Source organism: Neolamprologus multifasciatus, chromosome 20, assembly GCF_963576455.1.
Source record: "Neolamprologus multifasciatus chromosome 20, fNeoMul1.2, whole genome shotgun sequence".
Classification (NCBI taxonomy): Eukaryota; Metazoa; Chordata; class Actinopteri; order Cichliformes; family Cichlidae; genus Neolamprologus; species Neolamprologus multifasciatus.
In genome coordinates this window covers 33,922,498-33,942,973 of record NC_140458.1, presented here as the reverse complement: position 1 = coordinate 33,942,973, position 20,476 = coordinate 33,922,498, and the positions used below count along the sequence as shown (strand labels likewise).

The 20,476-nt window shown below is 45.2% G+C and overlaps 1 protein-coding gene across 5 annotated transcripts in view; it reads left to right on the top strand.

Moving 5' to 3' along the window:
• kmt2d (lysine (K)-specific methyltransferase 2D) overlaps positions 1–20,476 on the top strand; it is a 36,077-nt gene that overhangs the window by 6,998 nt on the left and 8,603 nt on the right. For 4 of the 5 annotated variants that reach the window (XM_085145378.1, XM_085145374.1, XM_085145377.1 and 1 more), the window contains exons 12-49: positions 61–848; positions 978–1,100; positions 1,251–1,364; positions 1,476–1,580; positions 1,665–1,846; positions 2,143–2,307; positions 2,470–2,579; positions 2,727–2,771; positions 2,872–3,060; positions 3,160–3,342; positions 3,448–3,570; positions 4,135–4,256; positions 4,342–4,471; positions 4,555–4,641; positions 4,724–4,801; positions 5,561–5,719; positions 5,853–5,922; positions 6,083–6,321; positions 6,427–6,500; positions 6,787–6,837; positions 6,948–8,564; positions 8,657–8,815; positions 9,000–9,118; positions 10,463–12,402; positions 12,489–12,612; positions 12,986–13,067; positions 13,160–13,226; positions 13,353–13,585; positions 13,704–16,628; positions 16,840–16,989; positions 17,096–17,260; positions 17,360–17,507; positions 17,609–17,690; positions 17,774–17,946; positions 18,167–18,291; positions 18,382–18,517; positions 18,852–18,973; positions 19,064–20,444. In XM_085145378.1, coding sequence (XP_085001504.1) covers positions 61–848; positions 978–1,100; positions 1,251–1,364; positions 1,476–1,580; positions 1,665–1,846; positions 2,143–2,307; positions 2,470–2,579; positions 2,727–2,771; positions 2,872–3,060; positions 3,160–3,342; positions 3,448–3,570; positions 4,135–4,256; positions 4,342–4,471; positions 4,555–4,641; positions 4,724–4,801; positions 5,561–5,719; positions 5,853–5,922; positions 6,083–6,321; positions 6,427–6,500; positions 6,787–6,837; positions 6,948–8,564; positions 8,657–8,815; positions 9,000–9,118; positions 10,463–12,402; positions 12,489–12,612; positions 12,986–13,067; positions 13,160–13,226; positions 13,353–13,585; positions 13,704–16,628; positions 16,840–16,989; positions 17,096–17,260; positions 17,360–17,507; positions 17,609–17,690; positions 17,774–17,946; positions 18,167–18,291; positions 18,382–18,517; positions 18,852–18,973; positions 19,064–20,444 — 12,885 coding nt within the window. The remainder of the gene's footprint in view (positions 1–60; positions 849–977; positions 1,101–1,250; positions 1,365–1,475; positions 1,581–1,664; positions 1,847–2,142; positions 2,308–2,469; positions 2,580–2,726; positions 2,772–2,871; positions 3,061–3,159; positions 3,343–3,447; positions 3,571–4,134; positions 4,257–4,341; positions 4,472–4,554; positions 4,642–4,723; positions 4,802–5,560; positions 5,720–5,852; positions 5,923–6,082; positions 6,322–6,426; positions 6,501–6,786; positions 6,838–6,947; positions 8,565–8,656; positions 8,816–8,999; positions 9,119–10,462; positions 12,403–12,488; positions 12,613–12,985; positions 13,068–13,159; positions 13,227–13,352; positions 13,586–13,703; positions 16,629–16,839; positions 16,990–17,095; positions 17,261–17,359; positions 17,508–17,608; positions 17,691–17,773; positions 17,947–18,166; positions 18,292–18,381; positions 18,518–18,851; positions 18,974–19,063; positions 20,445–20,476) is intronic. The other variant, XM_085145379.1, reaches the window with a different exon arrangement.

The window sequence follows — 20,476 nt, the reverse complement described above, 5'->3', positions numbered from 1 at the left end:
TCTAATAATGGATGTAAAAATGACAGTGGTGATAATCACACATTCCTTCATTTCAAATAGGCTGTGCAACAACAGAGCAGAGGGGCTCTTGTCCTCCCGCTGCTGAAGACGGAGCCAAAGAGGCACAGAGTCAAGTGGCAGCTTCCCAGGATCCCACAGCAGAGACACAGTCTAACAACAGCTGTGAAGTAGAACCAACACCAGTGTCACAGCAAGGCCCTGAAAGCATGGAGGTGGATGAGGAGAAGCAAGATGCTCCTCCCTCAGTTAAACAAGAACTATCACAAGAGTTATTGAAGAGTGCATCTGGTGACATCTGTATAGGACGGTTCTGTAACGATCCCCAGAAGTTACCAGCTTCCACAGTCTCTGTGATTAAAACGGAGCCTTTGGATGAAAAGCAGGAACGAAGTCCATGCCATGACTTCCAGTTGCTTTCTAATCGTTCTTTATCAATAGACACACAAGAGTCCCTCTCTGCAGCTGACATAGAGGGGAGGTTATTACCTCACTCTGAGGAGGAGGAGGAAGAGGAGGATGAGGATGATGACCAAATGAAAGGACACAGTGAGGACATCAAGAGAAAACTACAAGAGGTTAAGCCGGAGTTGTTGCTGGATGAAATGTCAAATATGAGCCATGGTGATGAGAGCAGCAGTGGCTTTCTAGGCTCTCCAGGAGAACCCGACCCTCAGCTTTCCATGGAGCTTGGCCTTGTACCTTCCAGCCGCTCGCACGCTGACATCTTGCTCACTGAGACCGACGACTCGCTTCCCTTTGAACCTCTCAGAAGTGACAGAGAAAAGGCCAAACGCAGAGGGTCCCCAGGCCGCTCAAGGGTCAAACAGGTGAGGTCACCATGTACTAGTTGATATATATATTTTTTTGATAGCTGGCACTAATTTAAGTCTTTGTTTTTAATGTGTCATTGTTATAACGTGACTTGACATTGAAAAGGCTGTTTCTGTGAATTGCAGGGACGAAGCAGTAGTTTCCCTGGAAAGCGTAGACCTCGAGGTGGTGGTGGTGGCGGTGGAGGGAGAGGGCGTGGTGGGAGGTCACGCCTTAAAGCTATGGCCTCCTGCATCGACGCCTTTTTGGTGAGCTGCACTTTTTGAGCAAGTGTTTTTGTTTTTTGTTGTTTTTCATGTTATTTAACTTTTAAAATATTTTAGTAATATGCAGTTCTCATAATTTTCATAAATTAGCTTGAAATAAAACACTTCTGCAAAATTACTACACTGTTACAGCTAAGCATGACCTCAGACACTGGACTGAGTAAGGAGGAAGACGAAGAAGAAGATGACACCATGCAGAACACAGTTGTTCTTTTTTCAAACACCGATAAATTTGTTCTGCTACAGGTAAAGCTGCTCTGACGTTTTCACTTACCCTGTGTGGATTTGCTGTGTTGACATTTCTGTATAACTGCAAATTGACTTATTGTTCTTAATTTTTCTCTCTTGTATTTTTAGGACATGTGTGTCGTCTGTGGCAGTTTTGGAAAGGGTGTAGAGGGGCAGTTGCTGGCTTGCGCTCAGTGTGCCCAGTGCTACCATCCTTATTGTGTTAACAGCAAAGTAAGAACAATGCTAAACTTATGATGGATTACGTTTTCATTGTTTTGTTTTGAAAATCCAGATTAAATTCGATGTCTTCTGCAGATCACCAAGACGATGCTTCGTAAGGGCTGGCGTTGTTTGGAATGTATTGTGTGCGAAGTGTGCGGGAAGGCTTCAGACCCGTCTCGTCTGCTGCTGTGTGACGACTGTGATGTCAGCTATCACACCTACTGCTTGGACCCTCCCCTGCACACTGTACCCAAGGGTGGTTGGAAGTGCAAATGGTAAAAAGAGAGAGAAAAAAAACAAGAAACTTAAGTGCACAAAGCTTTGTTCATCATGTAGCTTTGAATTGGGTCAAATGGAAATGAATATATCCAAATTTGCATATTATGTAAAACACTGGTGGCTCAGCCTTCATTTGCAATTCAGAGGCCCATCCCTCCGGCTCTTGCTTCTGTAGCAACAGAAAATTTGTTACACCAATCACATTGGTATCAGTAGTTTTATTTTTTTTTAATCTTGCATATTAACTGGAAAAATGTTAAAAGCACTACACTACATCTCTATCTCTGTCCAGGTGTGTGTGCTGTGTGCAGTGTGGATCCAACTCACCAGGTTTCCACTGCGAGTGGCAGAACAACTACACGCACTGCGGGCCTTGCGCCAGCCTCGTCACCTGCCCGGTATGCCGGGAGAATTTCATGGAGGAGGAGCTCTTGCTGCAGTGTCAGTACTGCGATCGGTGGGTGCTGATTATCGGAACTACACACAAACGCACAAAATAACCAGAAAATGAGAGCGAGTGAAGCATTACTTATGTATTTTTGATGTCATAAATTATTCCATATCATCTTTGATTTGTTGAAAAGTGCGCATAGCTAGGTTTTTATGTGTGCCTATGCAGATGGGTCCATGCCGTCTGTGAGAGTCTGTACACAGAGGATGAGGTGGAACAGGCTTCTGATGAGGGCTTTGCTTGCACATCTTGCACCCCATATGTTCCAAAACCTGTGGGTAAGTCTCAGATTGACAGTGTCTAGGTCTTCAGAAATATAATTAAGATATTGTGGGGTGGTTTTTTTTTTGTTTTGTTTTTTGACTGGTTGTTTTATTGGTGACACAATTTTCTTTTTCTCCCTACTTTTTGCCCTTTGGTCACAGTAGTAGAGTCAGCCATTATGGCTTCAATAAAGATAAAAGAGCCAGGTAAGAAGATGTAGCTCCTTATGTTAGTTAATTATTCCAAGTACATTTTCTGAGTTTGTGCCCTTTATTTTTACTTAAATTTGTGATTGTCACTTTTTAGAGCCCCAGTTCTACCGTTTGGAGGGCGTTTGGCTTACAGAGTCAGGCATGTCCCTGCTTCGTAGCATCTCCATGTCTCCTCTGCACAAGAGAAGGCAACGTCGCTCCCGTCTTGGCACTATGTGCTCTGAAGGAGGTCCTGATGGAATGGATCTAAGAGAGGTTGAAGGAGAAGGGGATGAGGGAAAAGGTTTGGACAATTTCCACTCATTCATTTGTCTCTAAAGAGTTTTCAGGATTACTTTGTGCCTTTTACAATAAATAAATAAATGTTCCTCTATATAACCAGGTTGTGGGGATCCCATGGACTGTGAATCAAAGATGGACCAACCTGGGAGCCCTGAGAGAGACGGTGGTACTGAGCGGGATGCAGGTGCAGAGGGAGGTGCTGACGGTGACTGTGAGGGTCTTAAAGGGGGAGCAGAGGAGACGGATGACAGCAAGAAAAGAAAGCGAAAACCTTACAGGCCTGGTATGCAATCATGAATGTGCCTGTATAAAGGCATTTACAGTATCTACATAGATGTATCATCATATCCAAAATAATTAAAACGTATGTTTCCTTTAATTATGTTAGGAATTGGAGGTTTTATGGTGCGACAAAGGAAGTGTCACACACGGATGAAGAAAGAATTTTTTGCCCAGTTGGCTGGAGAGACCATGTTGGATGGACAGCCAATAGAGCGAACTATTGAAGAAGGTTTGTGACAACAATAGAGTGCTGAACTTGTTCATCCAGTGCAACGGATATATATATATATATATATATATATATATATATATATATATATATAAATAAAAATTAGTTTTTAGGTCAGTGGTAGTGACTTAATTGATATAACTGTTCAATGGTATGTCAGGTCAGAAAGCTTGCTAGGGAACATAGTAGCTTGTTCACCTTCTTTGTGATCTAAGGCTGTATTTACACTGATATAAACCACTGATATCAAACCAAGCCCTTGTTTATTTAATTAAAGCCACAATGCTGAAGTGAACAAGGTGGTAAAGTAGAGGAATCAAGCAAAAAAATAATCAGGGTGATTCAATAGAACATCATGATCAGGACTTAATTTGTGACAAAATGCTTTAAAATCCGACATGATGCAGACACTACATGCCCCCACCTTCACACACTTAGACATTTTTAATGTTCAGCTCCCTTGGAACGTCCTCATCTCTGCTTAACTTGTAGAGTTGTGATTCAATGTATTTCATGCAAATAACTTAAACCTAAGAAAACTGAATTTTATTATTACATTTTTAGGGCCCCACCCTGACACAGACAACATTATGGATCCTAAACCAGTGGAGGGAGAGGAACAGGCCAAGAAACGTCGGGGTCGGAAGAGGAGCAAACTCGAGGATATGTTTCCAGCTTATCTCCAGGTTTCTTGTCTCTCTATGTGCCATGTTTTAAAAGTGAAAATAAAGATTTGATGTATATATTGTAAACATTTGTAATTCCCGGCAGGAGGCATTCTTTGGAAAGACACTGATAGACTTGAGTAAGAAGGCAGTGATGATACCTCCAGGGCAGAGGCCAGGTTCATGCCCCATCAGACCTACTTTACCAGCACCAACCAAGAGTACTACCCCAGACAGTAAGAACATTAACTTGAATTTGGGATGCTGGTTAAGAAAAAAAGTCAGTGCAGGATATGTAAATTTTTGTTTCTTTCACTAGCTGATGCCGGGGATCGTGTGGTGGACATAAATTGTCCTCTCAAGCAAGAGGGGGGTGAAGCCCCCCAGGCTCAGGGAGACGGTGCAGGTAAGTATCTATATGGCAGGTGAAGTTAATAGACCTTTAAAACAACCTGGAACTGCATGTTAAAAAGTTTTACACCTTTTAGGGATTCCTACACCATCCTCATCGCAGACAAACCAGGTGTCAACTGATCCTCATGATTCTGATGCAGAAAAAAATGAAGGTAATTTCCTGAGGAGGGCACTGTGCTATATAGTACGGAAGCGTAGAGCTGCCACCCAGGCAAAAGAAAAATACAAGTGTATCACGTTATAACGTGAAAAGTTTATTGTTCTAACAAGATACTTTTCCTGTTTGTACAATATACTATCACGTTTGTACAATATACTTTTCACGTTTGAACAACATAATATCACGTTATTACAATATACATAATTATCACGTTCGTACAATATATTTATATTGTACGAACGTGATATTTATATTGTACGAACGTGATATTTATATTGTACGAACGTGATATTTATATTGTACGAACGTGATAATTATTTATATTGTACGAACGTGATATTTATATTGTACGAACGTGATAATTATATTGTACGAACGTGATATTTATATTGTACGAACGTGATAATTATTTATATTGTACGAACGTGATAATTATTTATATTGTACGAACGTGATATTTATATTGTACGAACGTGATATTTATATTGTACGAACGTGATAATTATGTATATTGTAATAACGTGATATTATGTTGTTCAAACGTGAAAAGTATATTGTACAAACGTGATAGTATATTGTACAAACAGGAAAAGTATCTTGTTAGAACAATAAACGTTTCACGTTATAACGTGATACACTTGTATTTTTCTTTTGCCTGGGTGGCAGCTCTACGCTTCCGTAATATAGCATTTAAGAATGACTTGTAATATAATTTATTCCTTTCTACCATGCTGTTGTGCTTGTGTGATAGGTCTTCCACAGGGGGTGGAGAGTCAGGACTCTGAGCAGTTCTTCAGGAAGGTTCTGGGAGTGTCGGATGGTTCCTCCTTGGGAGGTATGAAGCCCATCTTGGAGGGCAATAAGGGAGAACTCGGTCGTAGTGCTTTGCCACAGAGAGCTCTCCCCTCAGGTGAGAACAAGGGTTTCCTACAGATGTTCGTATAATTAAAACCGCAGCTATTATTACCTGTTGTATGATTCCTGAATTATTAAAAGCATGATTGAAAAACTGTTGTATTTTAATTCAATTACCGGAATTGCAGGGTCCCTGCCCTCAGCTGGAATGATGGATGCCTTTCCTGGAATTTCTCAGTCACCGTTCTTCGACATGCGGTAGGCTCATTAGTGCATTTTATTTCACAGCATCTCAGTCATGTAGTTACAACTCGTATAAAAGCAGAAGCTTAATTCCCAATTATTTATATGTTTCCCTGCATGTGGCCTTTTTATTTGACCAAAAAACAAACCCTCTAACTTATGATATGGTGTACAGGGACAGAGGAGGGCTGTTCAGTCCAGACGGCGGTGAGGAGAGCCCTTGGGCAACTCCCTCTACCCCAGCAACTCCTTCCTCCCCACCAACCCCCACAGAGGCAGAGGGTGATGGTCTGTCCTATAACCAGCGTAGTCTGCAGCGCTGGGAGAAGGATGAGGAGCTTGGAGAGCTCTCAACTATTTCCCCTGTTCTTTATGCCAATACAAACTTCCCAACTCTCAAACAGGACTACCCAGGTTAGTGAAGAAGAAACATATTGTACAATGTATTTTATCAAAGTCATGATTTTTAAGTTTATGTCACAGTTATAACGTAAGTGTTAAATATTTCTCTCATCACAGATTGGGCTAGTCGCTGCAAGCAGATCATGAAAATCTGGAGGAAGGTCCCAGCTGCTGACAAGGTTCCATATCTGGTAGGTTTTCTGTTTTTGTTTTGTTTAATACATTATTCTTTCATATTATCATTTGTTTGCTGTAATTCTCTTTTTAACACATTTCTAAATTTGCAGTTGGTCATATACTAGGTTCTCCTTTTTTATTTATTTTTTATTTATTTATTTATTTATCCGTTGTGTGTTTTTTAGCCTTGTTTTTCTAAGAGTTCGTGCTTGGACTTGTGTGCCTGTACATACGTGCAGAAGCCGACTCTCTCTCTCTCTCTCTCTCTCTCTCTCTCTCTCGCTCTCTCTCTTTTTGTAGCAAAAGGCCAAAGATAACCGAGCAGCTCAGAGGATAAACAAGGCACAGAAGGTGAGTTAAAAGTAGATTTCTTTTTTTATTAAGTTTAGCAAATGACTTCATTAGGTTTACGGTGTGTGTGTGGTTAATATTCCTTTGGTGCTCTTTTTACCTTTTCACAGCAGGCAGAGAGTCAAGTGTGCAGGCCAGTAAAAACAGAGCAACCACGTGCAAAGGGAGAACGGCCAAGTTTACACCTCCAGATCCCGCCACCTTCAGGCTCAACATCAATCTCTTCTCAACCCAGCTCTGCAGACAGCCCGTTTCCCTTGCCTCCCGATTCAGGATCGTCTTCTGTCTTTTTCTCAGATGGACCTGTCAAAACTCCATTATCAGCTGAAATCCGGACAGATCCTTTGGCTAAGCTTCCGCCTCAGTCACCCCATTCTTACTCACACCCAACCACACCTTTCTCTAATGCCGGGGCCAGCCCCGTACAGGCCCCTTCCTCAGGTTATTCTGCTTCCGGCCCGCAGGGCCCTCCTCAGGGACGGCCAGCCAGTCTTGGCCCTTTTGACATGCAACCAGGAACTCCTGGAACCCCCAGACGGGCTCAGCAGGTTGACCCCTACTTCAGATCACAGCTGCAGCAGCAACAGGGTCTTCTTCCACAATCCCAGCAAGGCTCTCAGGAGTCCCTAGGGCCTCCAGAAAGTCCTCATTCAAGAGGTCCTGGGCTCGGGGAGTCGACCATTTTTTCACCATCCCACAATACCCACTATGGAGATCCCTTCAGAACCCAGCAAGGAATGGGAAGGCCAGAATATGGTTCATCACCGTCACCATCTGCATTGGCTTCATCTCCTGCAAGCACAGGGCAGTACAGGACTGATATGAGTGCACCCTCTCCACGTTCCTCTGCAGTTGGCAGACATGAGCTGTCCACCGGCTCCCCTGCTGGAATGCTTGAGTCTGGAGATGGTTTGTTCAAGGCACCTTTAACGCCACGAATGCACCAAGGGGAGAGTGGGGCACTTCATCCCGGAGCTTCACCTAGCCATGTTGCTGAAGGCTTCAGGCAGTCTCCCTCTCACTCTGATCCCCATATTCATCCTCCACTAACTACCAGACCGCAGTCAGGTGATAATTGTTCTCTTGGACCCCAGAGACACGCTGTAGCTCAACAGGAGCAATGTCCTAGAGTACCCTCCAGCCCACAGTCCCAGGGCAGCTGCCAGTCTCCCCACACTCCTGGTGGCATGTCCAATGATGGTTACTCTGTCCAGTCTCCTGCTACTCCTCGTTTCCAATCTCCAGACCCTTGTTCTCGGCCACCTTCAAGGCCACAATCTAGAGACCCTTTTGCAGCAGTCCATAAGCCACCTCGCACTTCCTCTATTGGCCCAGAGGGAACTGGAAGTTATAAAACATCCCCTCATCCTAACCAGCCATCTCCAGCCCATTCTACTAATACATCTATAGGGGATCCCCTCTCTGGAAAGCCATCAGCTCCCCCTACTTTCAGCCGCAGCCCGAGCACGGGAGGCTTTCAAATCACTCAACAGCAGACTCAGATGGTGCAGCAACCACAGCCACAAACTCAGCCGGCTTTGTCAGCAGACAGCCTTACCTCGCGAGTGCCACCTTCCTCTGGATCTCAAGAAATACCAGCTGTCCACACTTCAGACATGTCAAGTCAGCCATCTTTGCCAGTAACTCAAGAAATTCCTGATATTTCAGCAGTACAGGACCCTTCAGTAGTAGGACTCAGCCCTGCTGATCTGGAAAAGCACAGACCGGTATCAAAATATTTGCCTTTGAGCAGGCATTGAGTGCACTTCTGCATGCTTTTGTTTTTTCTTTGCTAATCGAAGTTTCTCGTGTTTTATAGCGCCAAAGACTGAGGGAATTTGTGATCAGACAACAAATGCACAGACAAGAGAAGGAGGCAGCTGCTGCTGCTGGCAGTGCATCCCCTGGATGGTCTGGGGGAGGGATGGGAGCCTTTCAGCAGGATAAAACTCACAGAGCACCACCACCTTATCCACAGGTAGGGATCCTGTGATTGAATAACATTACATTATCAATGTGAAATCTTGCAGGCATTGTTACATGCAATCTGGAAGTTTCTGATTTTCATGCAGACATTATGAAAAAAGTTATTTTTGATTTATTTTTCATTTATTAATAACTAAAGAGTCAAGGGACAATGGTACAATTTTTACTTCCTTTAGGAACGTATTGCTGCTGCCGCTTCAAGTGCTCAGGCTTCCGTGTCGGGGAAGATGCCCACAGATGATAAGCTCATTCGCCCACCACATACAGGAAACCCTGCCGTTGTTGATCCAGTTAGGTAAGCATTTAAATAATGAGGTACTTGGATTGAATAAACCAAATACAGGCATAAATATTTTGGCCCTGAAGATACAATTGGCGTCTTAACCCTCTGGGGTCGCCGGACGCGCCGGCGCGTCAAAATCACATGACCAATTTAAGACAATACAGCTACAAGATGCAGTAAGTCAGAGTCTCCATTTCAACTTGGGTCGAAAGTGCAGACTTCAAACTATACACCAGTTTTTGAATTGTGTCGATGGCCACGTAAAACCAGAGTTATGATAAAAAATACACGCAATGTAAACAAACAGTGGTGTTTACAGCGGGAAGGACGGTAAAAACTGCGTTTGCTACAGACAGCGCTAGCAAACACTCTCCGCTTGCGAGTGAAAAAAGAAAAAGAAAAAACACCCCTTCCCTATTGGTGTTAGTTTACCATGAGTTTACCATGTCAGCCAATCAAAAAAAAATGATATGGCAACATGTGACATTTGGTTGTTTAGGGAGAAGGGGAAGTTTTTAGGAGTGACACCCGCGAGCGAAAGACAGAGAGAGAGCGAGTTTTCATATGTGAGACATTAGTGACGTTTAGCGTGTTTGGAGGCTGTAGTTAGTTTGTTGTGTAGTTATTGTTTTGTATTGTGTGTCAGTTATACTGCTGAATTTCACATTTTCTCCAAAAAAAGCCGTCAAAGGCAGATTCCAGTGTAAACGCTGTTCCCGCATGGAAAACTGGACTGATGCACTTCCTGCTGTCAGACCTGCAGGGTTTAGGCCTTTGGTGTTCTCCTCTGTCTTACACTGAACACAAACTACATTTTTTGGACTGGCACAAATAATTTGTGTGCCTTCTTATTTAATGCAGCACACCTGATTGTTCTGTAAATAGATTTAAATTGTTATATAAAAAATGTCTTGAGGCCTTGGCTGCATTTTTAGGTAAATAGTACCATATAACTTTGTTGTTTGCAAAACTTGTGCATAATTTTTAGAAATGTACAATTTCTATTTGCATTTCAAGTTATGAAAATGATTCGTTAAACATGTTTGTGGGTTTTACAGTAAAAAATATAACTTTTTTTTACTCTGGTTTTGAATTTTTTGTCTGAATTTAGATCAACTGTGCTAATATAGTATACCAAAATGAAAAAAATAACGCAAATTTCAGATATTTGAGGTTGTGCTGAAAATAATGATACCAAACAAGGCAAGAAAAACATATTTTAAAGGTGAAATATAGAGGTAAAATCAAAAGTAGTCAAAAACGGCCAATTATACCCTGGACCCCAGAGGGTTAAATTAGTCCAACTCCCTTTCGTTGTTTTTGGGGAAAAAAAATAAAATATTTGTCTTTCTTCAGGCTACCAGGATCTTCCAGACCGCAGGGTATGTTTCCCCGTCCACCATTCCCTCCTCAGTGGCAGGGCCAGGCTCCAAGGAGGTTCCCTCAGCCTGGCATGGAAGCTGTGGGCATAAGGCACAATCTTAACCCTGCTGTCAATATCCAAGGTATGGAAGGCATGGGTAATACTCATGCCATGATGCCAGGGCACGGAGGTGAATCCATGCAGCCAATGAGTCAAGGTCCGCCACCACAGTTCATTGAGTTGAGACATAATTCACAAAGGCCACCCCTGCGACACCAATTTATACCCCGTGGACCCCAGCCCAGGCCTCGTCTCTTTGTCCCAGAGCAAGAGATGTCAACACCTTATGTTCAGCAACTTCCTATAGCTCAAGTTGGTGGGATTCAGACAGAGGGGTTACAACAAGGCGGACTGTCAGTTTTACTGCCTCAGCAGTCCCACATGCAACCTCAAAATGCTACTTCGGCCCAAAACACTCCCAGTACTGAGCAGCATCGACTTTCACAACCAGGTATAGTCACAGAGCCTCAGCCTGCAGCTGTAGAAAATGCAGAAGAACTGCCAGAACCTGATCTTGATGGGCTAGGCGATGCTCCAGGAGATGGAGGAGTAGAAGATGAGGATGATTTGGCTCTTGACCTGGACCCTGACAAAGGAGATGATGACTTGGGCAACCTGGACAACCTCGAAACCAATGATCCACATCTTGATGACTTACTCAACAGTGATGAGTTTGACCTGCTGGCTTACACTGATCCTGAACTGAACCAAGGAGACCCTAAAGATGTCTTCTCAGACCAGCTGCGGCTGGTAGAAGCTGAAAGTGAGGGTCCTTCAGCGTCGTCTGGTTCTGCACATGTTAAAGTGGAAGGCAAAGCCAAGGTGGAGCCAGGGCAGAAGGCTCTGACAAAAGTCCCTTCTACTGCACTAGAGTCTGCTGCTCAGCTAACACGCTCTTCACAAACCGCTGATGCCTCTAAAGTTAAAGTAGAGAACAGAGGTTTGACGCCTCAGCTGCAAATGGGACAGACTGTGGTGAAAGCTGAAATGGGAGAAGCGGTATCCATGCCTCTTGGTGTGACCGCACCAACAACAAAGACTCCACAAAGTGAGAGCCAGTCTGCCTCACTCAGTTCTGTTCGATTAGGGGGACTTCCATATCCCTTGCCAGGCCAAGGTAATCCATTGCCTTTTCCTCCAGCTCCTCCACATGGAGATATGGGTGATGATCCCTTAGGACTACCTGACGTAGGGGAGCAGCACTCTCCTGCTGTAGATCTGGCAAAGGTAGAGAGCTCATTAGATGGTGAACTGCCTCTTCTAATACAAGATCTCCTGGAGCATGAAAAGAAAGAACAACAGAAACAGCAACAGCTCAGTTCTCTTCAACAAGGAGGCATACCACAACAGTTTTCAGGCATTCCAAATCCACATCCGAATCAACATTCATCTGGGCAAATAATGTTACCGCACCACCATCGTCCACCACCCCAAGGTATGATGAATCAGCCAGGGATGGTACCACGTGCTTCACACATGTTGCAGCAGCAAAGGCTTATGGGACCTAGTATGGTATCGCCAACTCACATGATGGCCCAGCAGCAAACCATGATGAGGACGGGGCAGCCTGGGATGCAGCCAGGGATGCAGCCAGGGATGCAGCCAGGGATGCAGCCTGGGATGCAGCCTGGGATGCAGCCAGGGATGCAGCCTGGGATGCAGCCTGGAATGCAACCAGGGATGCAGCCTGGGATGCAGCCTGGGATGCAACCTGGGATGCAACCTGGGATGCAGCCTGGGATGCAACCTGGGATGCAACCTGGGATGCAGCCTGGGATCCAGCCAGTGATCCAGCCAGGACTTGGCCATCAATCACAACAGCAGCCAGCAGTAAAACAGTCAACTCTGACCAACAGCTTCTTCCCAGATAAAGGTAAGCTTCATGTCTCGTCACGGCCACAACTTCTTCTTTTTTCTTTTGTTTTTCCATACTTCCACTAATTTCGCCTATTATTGCAGATTTGGACAAATTTGCTACAGATAACATTATGGATCCCATTGCCAAGGCGAAGATGGTTGCCCTTCAGGGTATTAAGAGAGTGTTGGCACAGGATCCAATGGTTGTTCCCACTGGCATTAACAGGTATTTCTAATAATGTGTTTGGTTTTTTTAATAAATGACATGGATATGTTTTTGCCATTGTTAAACTGCTGCTAGAAAGCAGAGCATGTGTTGATTGTGATTATCTTCAGATCTAGTTTTTGTTGTTGGTTCCAGCTCTTGTAAGCTGTTCAACATAAAAGTAGCATCCCTAACACCACTGTTCACAAGGTTAACTGCTCAGCAACCACTTATTTGCAGTAGCTATGTGTCAGAGACATGCCTGCAATGGTGACGTCAGTGTTAAAGACTGCGATTAGACGATCAACTGTACCGTTAGCACAGCTGTTTGCTGAGGCCCATGTTAAATATTTTTAAGTGGATGTCACTCAGCACTGTTTTGCTTTCCCTTCAGGCAACAAGTTTCTCTGCTTGCTCAGAGGCTGGCTTCTGCTCCAGCCACAGATCCAAATCAACTTGCATCTGGACCTGCAAAGGTATGTTGGTTTATTTTTAAAAAGTGATCGATGATTTAATTTGTAAAACTGATGATAGCTGAGTCATTTAAATGCCACGTTTTTCTGTTTAGGAGGGAGAGACAAGTGATCCACCCCAGTCAAGGCCTAACCCTCCTCAGTTTGTGCAAGGAATAATCAGTATGTTTGACCAATACTGCCTTTTGAGCTGAATTGAGTCATTTTTTTTAAAGATTTTTTTTTTTTTATTGCAGTCTCCATACATTTGTGGATAGCTAAGGGTGGTTTGTGATTTCTTTTCTATAGATGATGCTGAACAGCACCAATACGAAGAATGGCTTCTTCATACCCAGCAGTTACTCCAAATGCAACTGAAATTTTTGGAAGAACAGATAGGAGTTCATCGCAAATCACGCAAAGCACTGTGTGCGAAGCAACGCACTGCTAAGAAGGCTGGCAGGGAGTTTGCTGAGGCAGATGCAGAGAAACTTAAGTTGGTCACAGAAGAGCAGAGTAAAATTCAGAAGCAGCTTGACCAGGTGTGTAGATGTTCAATGTTCTGAAAACAATTTTTGCATTGCACAAAAAAGGCTTCTGGCACATTTGATATACAAATATACATGATATACAGATGTCCTCATAAATATTCTGTTTTAGGTGCGCAAGCAACAGAAGGAGCACACAAATCTAATTGCAGAGTACAGAAGCAAGCAGCAGCAGCATCAACAGCAACAGCAGCAGCATCAACAACAACAACAGCAACAGCAGCAGCAGCAGCAGCAACAACAGCAGCAGCAAGGCTCTGGTATTATAACCCAAGGTCATTCTGCACAGGGGGGGCCCTCTCACATGTTTCCCAAAATGCCTGGTCAGATGATGATGGGCCAGCAGGGGGCACCAGTAATGGGGCAACATCCTGGCATGGTACCCCAAGGTGGAATGCCTGTCAGAATGCCCCAAGGTCAGCCCTTTATTGGAGGAGCCCAGCCACAGCTTTCTGGGGCTCTTGGAGCCAGTGGTGCCAGGGTCCCAGGTCCTCCTGGGCCTTCAGGAGGATTTTTCCCTCAGGGGCCTGGGGTGCAAGGTGCAGACCCTAGGCTTCTTCAAGAAAGACAACTTCAGCATAGGATGCAGATGGCAAAGTTCCAGCAACAGCAGCTGATGGGCCAACAACCAGTGTCACTCCCAAATCAACAGTCTAGTTTAATCAATCAGTCGCAGGCTGGTATGATGGGGCATCAACTTATGGCACAACAACAGGTGAACACTCAGCAGGGTATGCTAGCTAATCAGGCTAATCAGCAGAACATGGTCCAGGTTGCACAAGGAATGGTTGGAGGCCAGACTGTGGCTCCGTCACAGAATCTTGTGGGCGGCCAGCCTATTAACCATTCTCAAGGCATGGTATCAACTCAGGCAGGAATAATTGGTAACCAACAAGTTGCATTGTCACAGCAGCAGAGGCCTCAGCTGATGATGGGACAGCAGGGTATGGTTGGCGCTCAAGGTCACCCTGGCCTGAGGGGGCCCCATGCCCAGTTGACTCCTCAACAACAGAACATTCTGGCCCAACGCATGCTTGCATCTCAGCAAAATATTACAAAGAATTTAGCCCACCTTCAGCAGCAGCAAATGACACAACAAAGACAACCAGCACAGTTGATCAACCAGTCTGGCCAAGAGCAAGGTCTTTCCCAACCCTCTACCCCACAAATGGGTTCCTCTCCTTCGGCAGGAAGTAACACACCCCAGCCCCAGGGATCTACAGAGAGCCAAAACTCAGGACCCAAAGAAGGTGGTATCCTCAGCCCTGATGCAAGAACCCCACCACAGCAGAGCGGACCCTCTACTCCCAACCAGATCCAACTCGGCTCTGCAAATGATCATCAAACTGACCTGGGACGACAGCAGCTACAGCAGCAGCACCAGAATCAGGTTTATGTAGGCCAGCAGCAACAATCAAATCCCCAGTCTGTACATGAGAAACAGTCGGGTTTGGTCGGGAACCAGCAAACTGGTATGCAGCAACTGCAGCAACAACTTCCAGTCACTGTCCAGAGGCAAGGTTCCCTCACCACTGACAAGCCCAGTTTGATGACTATTAAAGAGGAAGGAAAAACATCTGATTTCTTACATCATCAACAGCAAACTCTTCAAAATGCCACACAGCAGCCACAGGACCCCACCATGCCGCAACAGATCACAGGACACAACCATCCAGGGCAGCAACAACCTGCTATGATGGGTCTTAGTTCACAACAGCAGGCCATCATGGCCCAACAGCAGAAACAGCAGGTTTTAATGGGTATGATGAGAGCTCAGCAGCAAGGAATGATGGGACAGAGACCTGGTGTTCCTCCTGGACAGATCCGCGCCCCTATCAACATCCAGGCCATTATTGCTCAGAATCCTCAGCTCCGCAATCTCCCCCCCAACCAACAAATCCAGCACATCCAAGCCATGATTGCACAAAGACAACAAGGACAAATGCTGCGGATGCCAATAGGTCAGGGCCAACAACATCAGTTGAGGCCTCAGCTCCCACAGATGGGACAGCAAATGATGGGGATGGAAGGCCATCAAATGTCACATGGAGTCATGGGGAATCCAGGAGCAGTGGGGAATCAACACCAGCCAGGTATGCCAGGCCAACAACCTGGTGTTGCTCCTCAGGTACAGCAAGGAATGATGGTTTCTGGGCAGCAGCTCCAAGTGGGAGAGATGATGCAGCAACATATGAGAGGACAGGTGCCACATTCCCCAATGGACCAGGGCCCAATGGTGAGGCCAGCATCTCCACGTCAGCCATTACCCAACTCCCCTGGGGATTCTCAACGGCACACTTTTAATCAAGCTATGGGGATTCGTCCACCCACTCCCACTCAGAACCAACAGCAAGCACTAATGGCAGGCCGTGTGCAGGGCTCTCCATCGCATGCATATTCTCCAAGAACTCCCTTTGGCATGAGCCCCGTCCACCCAGTCTCACCCCATTCATCTCATGTCTCCTCACCTTCTATAGCTGACAGCAGGGCTGGGAGGGGCAGTCCCTACAGCCAAGTCAAGGCTTCTCCACTCAGGTCACCCGGGGCTAAGAGTCCACTTGATTGTCCAGGACCTAAAGCAGACACTCAGTCACCAGGCAGTGGTCTGGCTGCTTCAGTGACTTCCAATGGGCCACAGAGAGGTACAAATGCTCAGCGTCAGTTGCAGCAGGGTACAGAAGACAAACAAGAGGAGCTATGCAAAATGACAATACAGAATATTAAACAGGAACCAAGGGAGGTCCAGTGTGACAGTGCGGCCGAAGCTCCTACTGGGACTATAAAGCATGAAGCAACCGGGGAGATGGTTAACGCTGGGAACAACACTACCTTTATTAATGCTGGAAGTGCTGCTGTGACTCAAAGCCCCAGATCTGAGACTGGACAGCAGTTGCTGCAGAAACTCCTAAGAACTAAGAATATTCAGCTTGGTGCTCAGAGGCCTTGTGAAGGCATCCACAGTGAGATCAATGGTCACATTAACAGCAAACTGGCAATGCTTGAGCAAAAGCTTCAAGGGACTCCACGAAACATGGAGGTATGTTTTCCTAAAGTGTATTCATTCTCTTTAGCCTGATCCCAAAAGGTTGATTCTGTTTATCTGGACGTAGCGTTTTCAATGGGAGAAATGTTTCGTCACTCAACCTTTTGGGATTTACTTACCTGGATGATTGAGCATGCATTAAGACTCTTTACCCTGATGTTATATTTGGGAAAAATCTCAGTTTTATTTTCTTGACCTTTTACAGGATCTGCAATCGATAACAAAAAGACCTCCTGTGCAAAAGCCAAAGCGCACTAATAAGGCAGCTGGAGATCGAGGGCCTAATGCACGGAAGAAAAACAAGAAGGAAGAAGTTGGAAAAAGCGCTGAAGCCTTGTTAAAACAACTCAAACAGGTACAATAATGTCAAAATACATTTCCCCCCTAATGATATTTTGCCACTGATGATCTGAAGATTGATTCTTGTTCCTTTTCTTGGCTAATGGATTTTTACTCTGTAGGGCCTCTCTCTGCTGCCCTTGATGGAGCCGTCAATCACTGCCAGCGTGGATCTTTTTGCACCTTTCGGAAGCAGTCCAGCCAATGGAAAAGCCCAGCTGAAAGGCTCATTTGGAAATGCAGTGTTAGACAATATCCCAGACTACTACTCTCAGTTACTCACTAAGGTAAAACTAAGCTGCCAGTGCACCACCAACGTTTTGATTAAGACATAATGGTAATTTCAGAGCAAAGTCTTCAAGAACATATTGTTTGTGCATTCACAGAGCAACCTCAGCAACCCCCCAACACCCCCATCTTCCTTGCCACCTACTCCTCCACCATCAGTACAACACAAACTGCTGAATGGAGTAACAGCTGGGGAGGATCTGGCTGAGAGACAGAAGAACAGAAAGCCTGCTGAAGAGCCGATGGGTACATTTATTGTTAATTATTAATCCACAGTTATGCAGTAATTACATTCTAAATGCAAATGCAATTATGTATTACAATGCTGCATTTTTTTCCTTCTTCAGATTCTGTGAAAGAGGAGGTAAAGAGTGTAGATATTCTAGCAGCTCTCCCCACACCACCACATAACCAGAATGAGGATATCAGGTACACAACTGTGCATAGTTATCAGTCCATAGCATAGATCTTTTCATAAAGAGGCTATAAATGTGTGAAATATCTTTTAACAGGATGGAAAGTGACGATGAGGATGCTCCAGAAAGCATAATTCCAGCATCATCCCCTGAGAGTAATGTGGGAGATGAAACTCCACGTTTTCCTCATCTGCGGGAGCCTAAAGAGGAGGAGACAGACAGGGCAATATCCCCTATCATACCCCTCATACCTCGCACTGCCATCCCAGGTATTCTACTCAGCATGTCACATCCTACGGTCTGCTGAGGTAGCAATGCTGCTGCTCTGTATGGGGAATTAAATTCTAAGTTAGTTTTATATGGTTGCATGGATACATAGGTCATGGGGAAACCTGCTTGGAATTTATACGATTGTCTAATTTTTTTATTTATTTGTTTGTTTGCATCTTGAAATGCAGACAAATGTTGAATTTACACATTTGCTTACAGCATTCACAGAAAATAAACAATTCGAAGCTCCTGACAGCAAGGTAGATTCAACATCCAACCACTGGGATAAGAGCAAAAGCAACGAGGTGTCTGTAACGTTCACGTTGTCATCTGCTGCAGCCAAGGTACTAAGCCGTCATAATCTTATATCGTCTTTAAAAGCTTTTATGTCCGAAACTATCGATGCAATCTAAACTTCTACTAATATTTTCCAGAAACTAAATCACGTGATGATGGCCATGGCCCAGCTTCTTAACATTAGAATGCCAGGTACTTATGAGGTCACTATCCCTCCCCAAAACCCTGAAATGTCAGGAGGAGACGGGCCTGCGAAAGGACCTGGCCAATCAGGTACAAAATAAAATAAATAAATTGACGGTTTAGCTTTTTTAGATTTCTGCTGATGTCTTTTTTTTATTATTTTCTTTTTTTTTGTGGAGTGAGTTCCTATTTAGCTAAAAGCAAAAGGGTGCGAGTCTGTCAAGACATTCAAAATTCTGCCTCAAAGTGACTCGTCATATTATTTGCTAATGTAAACATTTAGTCTTTCATTAATCCCATCTTATGATTGTAGGTTAAGCACGTTAGTTGAGCAAATTTGGTGTTTAAATGTTTTTGGGCTTTTTGTTTTTAAAACAAATTGTGGCAGAGTGACTACACCATCTATCCATGTTATGTTTTACAGGGGTTCTGTGTACAAAGGATGGTGCTTCGCCTAGTCAGGATGAGTGGCTAAGGCAATTTGATGTGTCTCTACCTGGCTGTACACTGAAGAAACAAGTTGACATTCTGGCACTTATTAAACAGGTTGGTCCCAAAGGTCTCCTATTGCCTCATTTAATCTTTTTATTACACGTGTTGAAAGCGTTACATCTCCTGCGTGCATTTTGCTCTCAGGAGTTTGCAGAGACTGAAGAAAAACCGGTTCAGCACTGCTATACAACCAATGTAAATGATTTGGATGTGCGCCACCTTCCTATTATACCAGTGGAGGAGTCTCCGCCCCCATCACCGTCTCCTCCTCATCCTCCTCCATCTCTGCCAGTTACAACTAGTGAAGCTGAACCTTCCAAAAAATCAACTTCCTCATCACCGTCTCCCTCCAGTCCGGCCAATGTCCAAACAACAGCTGAGCCTGAACAGCATGTTAATCCTCCTCCTGATGCTGCTCAATCAACTGAAGTCACAGAGCCTGAAGTTGCTGCTCCAGAGTCTTGCGCAGACGCAGCAGCTACCTCTGCAGTTTCTGATCCTGCTGCTCCTCCTGAAGATCATCTGAGCGCTGTTGTCAAGGAGGAGGAGGTAGAGGATTTGGTCACTGATCCAGCTCAACCTCCTAAAGATTCTCCCACCCCCATGGAGTCTTCCCCTAAAGCCGTCAAGCAACGCAGGCCTCTCTCACCTGACGAGGAGGTGGTGCATCCAAAACTGAAGAAATGGAAGGGGATTCGCTGGAAGCGTCTTCAGATTGTTATCTCGATTCGGAAAGGTGGCTCTAAGAAAGAAAGCAGCCGTGAGGTGTCTGAACTGATGGAACGGCTGCGCATTACTCTTCGACCGGAAAGGCTGCCTCGGGATAAACGCAAGTGCTGCTTCTGCCACGAGGAAGGCGACGGCGCCACAGATGGGCCCGCTCGTTTGCTTAATATTGACGTGGACCTATGGGTGCACTTAAATTGCGCTCTGTGGTCCACAGAGGTGTATGAGACACAGGGGGGCGCCCTAATCAACGTGGAGGTAGCCCTGCGTCGCGGATTGCGGACTCTTTGTGCGTACTGCCAGAAAACTGGCGCCACAAACAGCTGCAACAGACTGCGCTGCCCGAATGTCTACCACTTTGCCTGTGCCATCCGGGCACGCTGCATGTTCTTTAAGGATAAGACCATGTTGTGCACCCAGCATAAACTGAAGGGGCCCAGTGACGACGAACTCAGCACATTTGCGGTCCTACGCCGCGTCTACATCGAGCGTGACGAGGTGAAACAGATAGCCAGCATCTTGCAGCGAGGAGACCGCATCCACCTGTTCCGTGTCGGAAGTCTCATCTTTCACGCTATTGGCCAGTTGCTGCCCTCCCAGATGGCCAACTTCCACTCAGCTACTGCAATCTTCCCCGTCGGCTACGAGGCCACACGCATCTACTGGAGCACACGCGTACCCAACAAGCGATGCCGCTACCGCTGCCGCATCAGTGAAGACGATGGCCGCCCCCTGTTTGAAGTGCGTGTTCTGGAGCACGGGATGGAGGATTTACAGTACCGTGACCCTACTCCAGAAGGTAAAACAAAAGTGCTTTCTGATTTTTGTGCT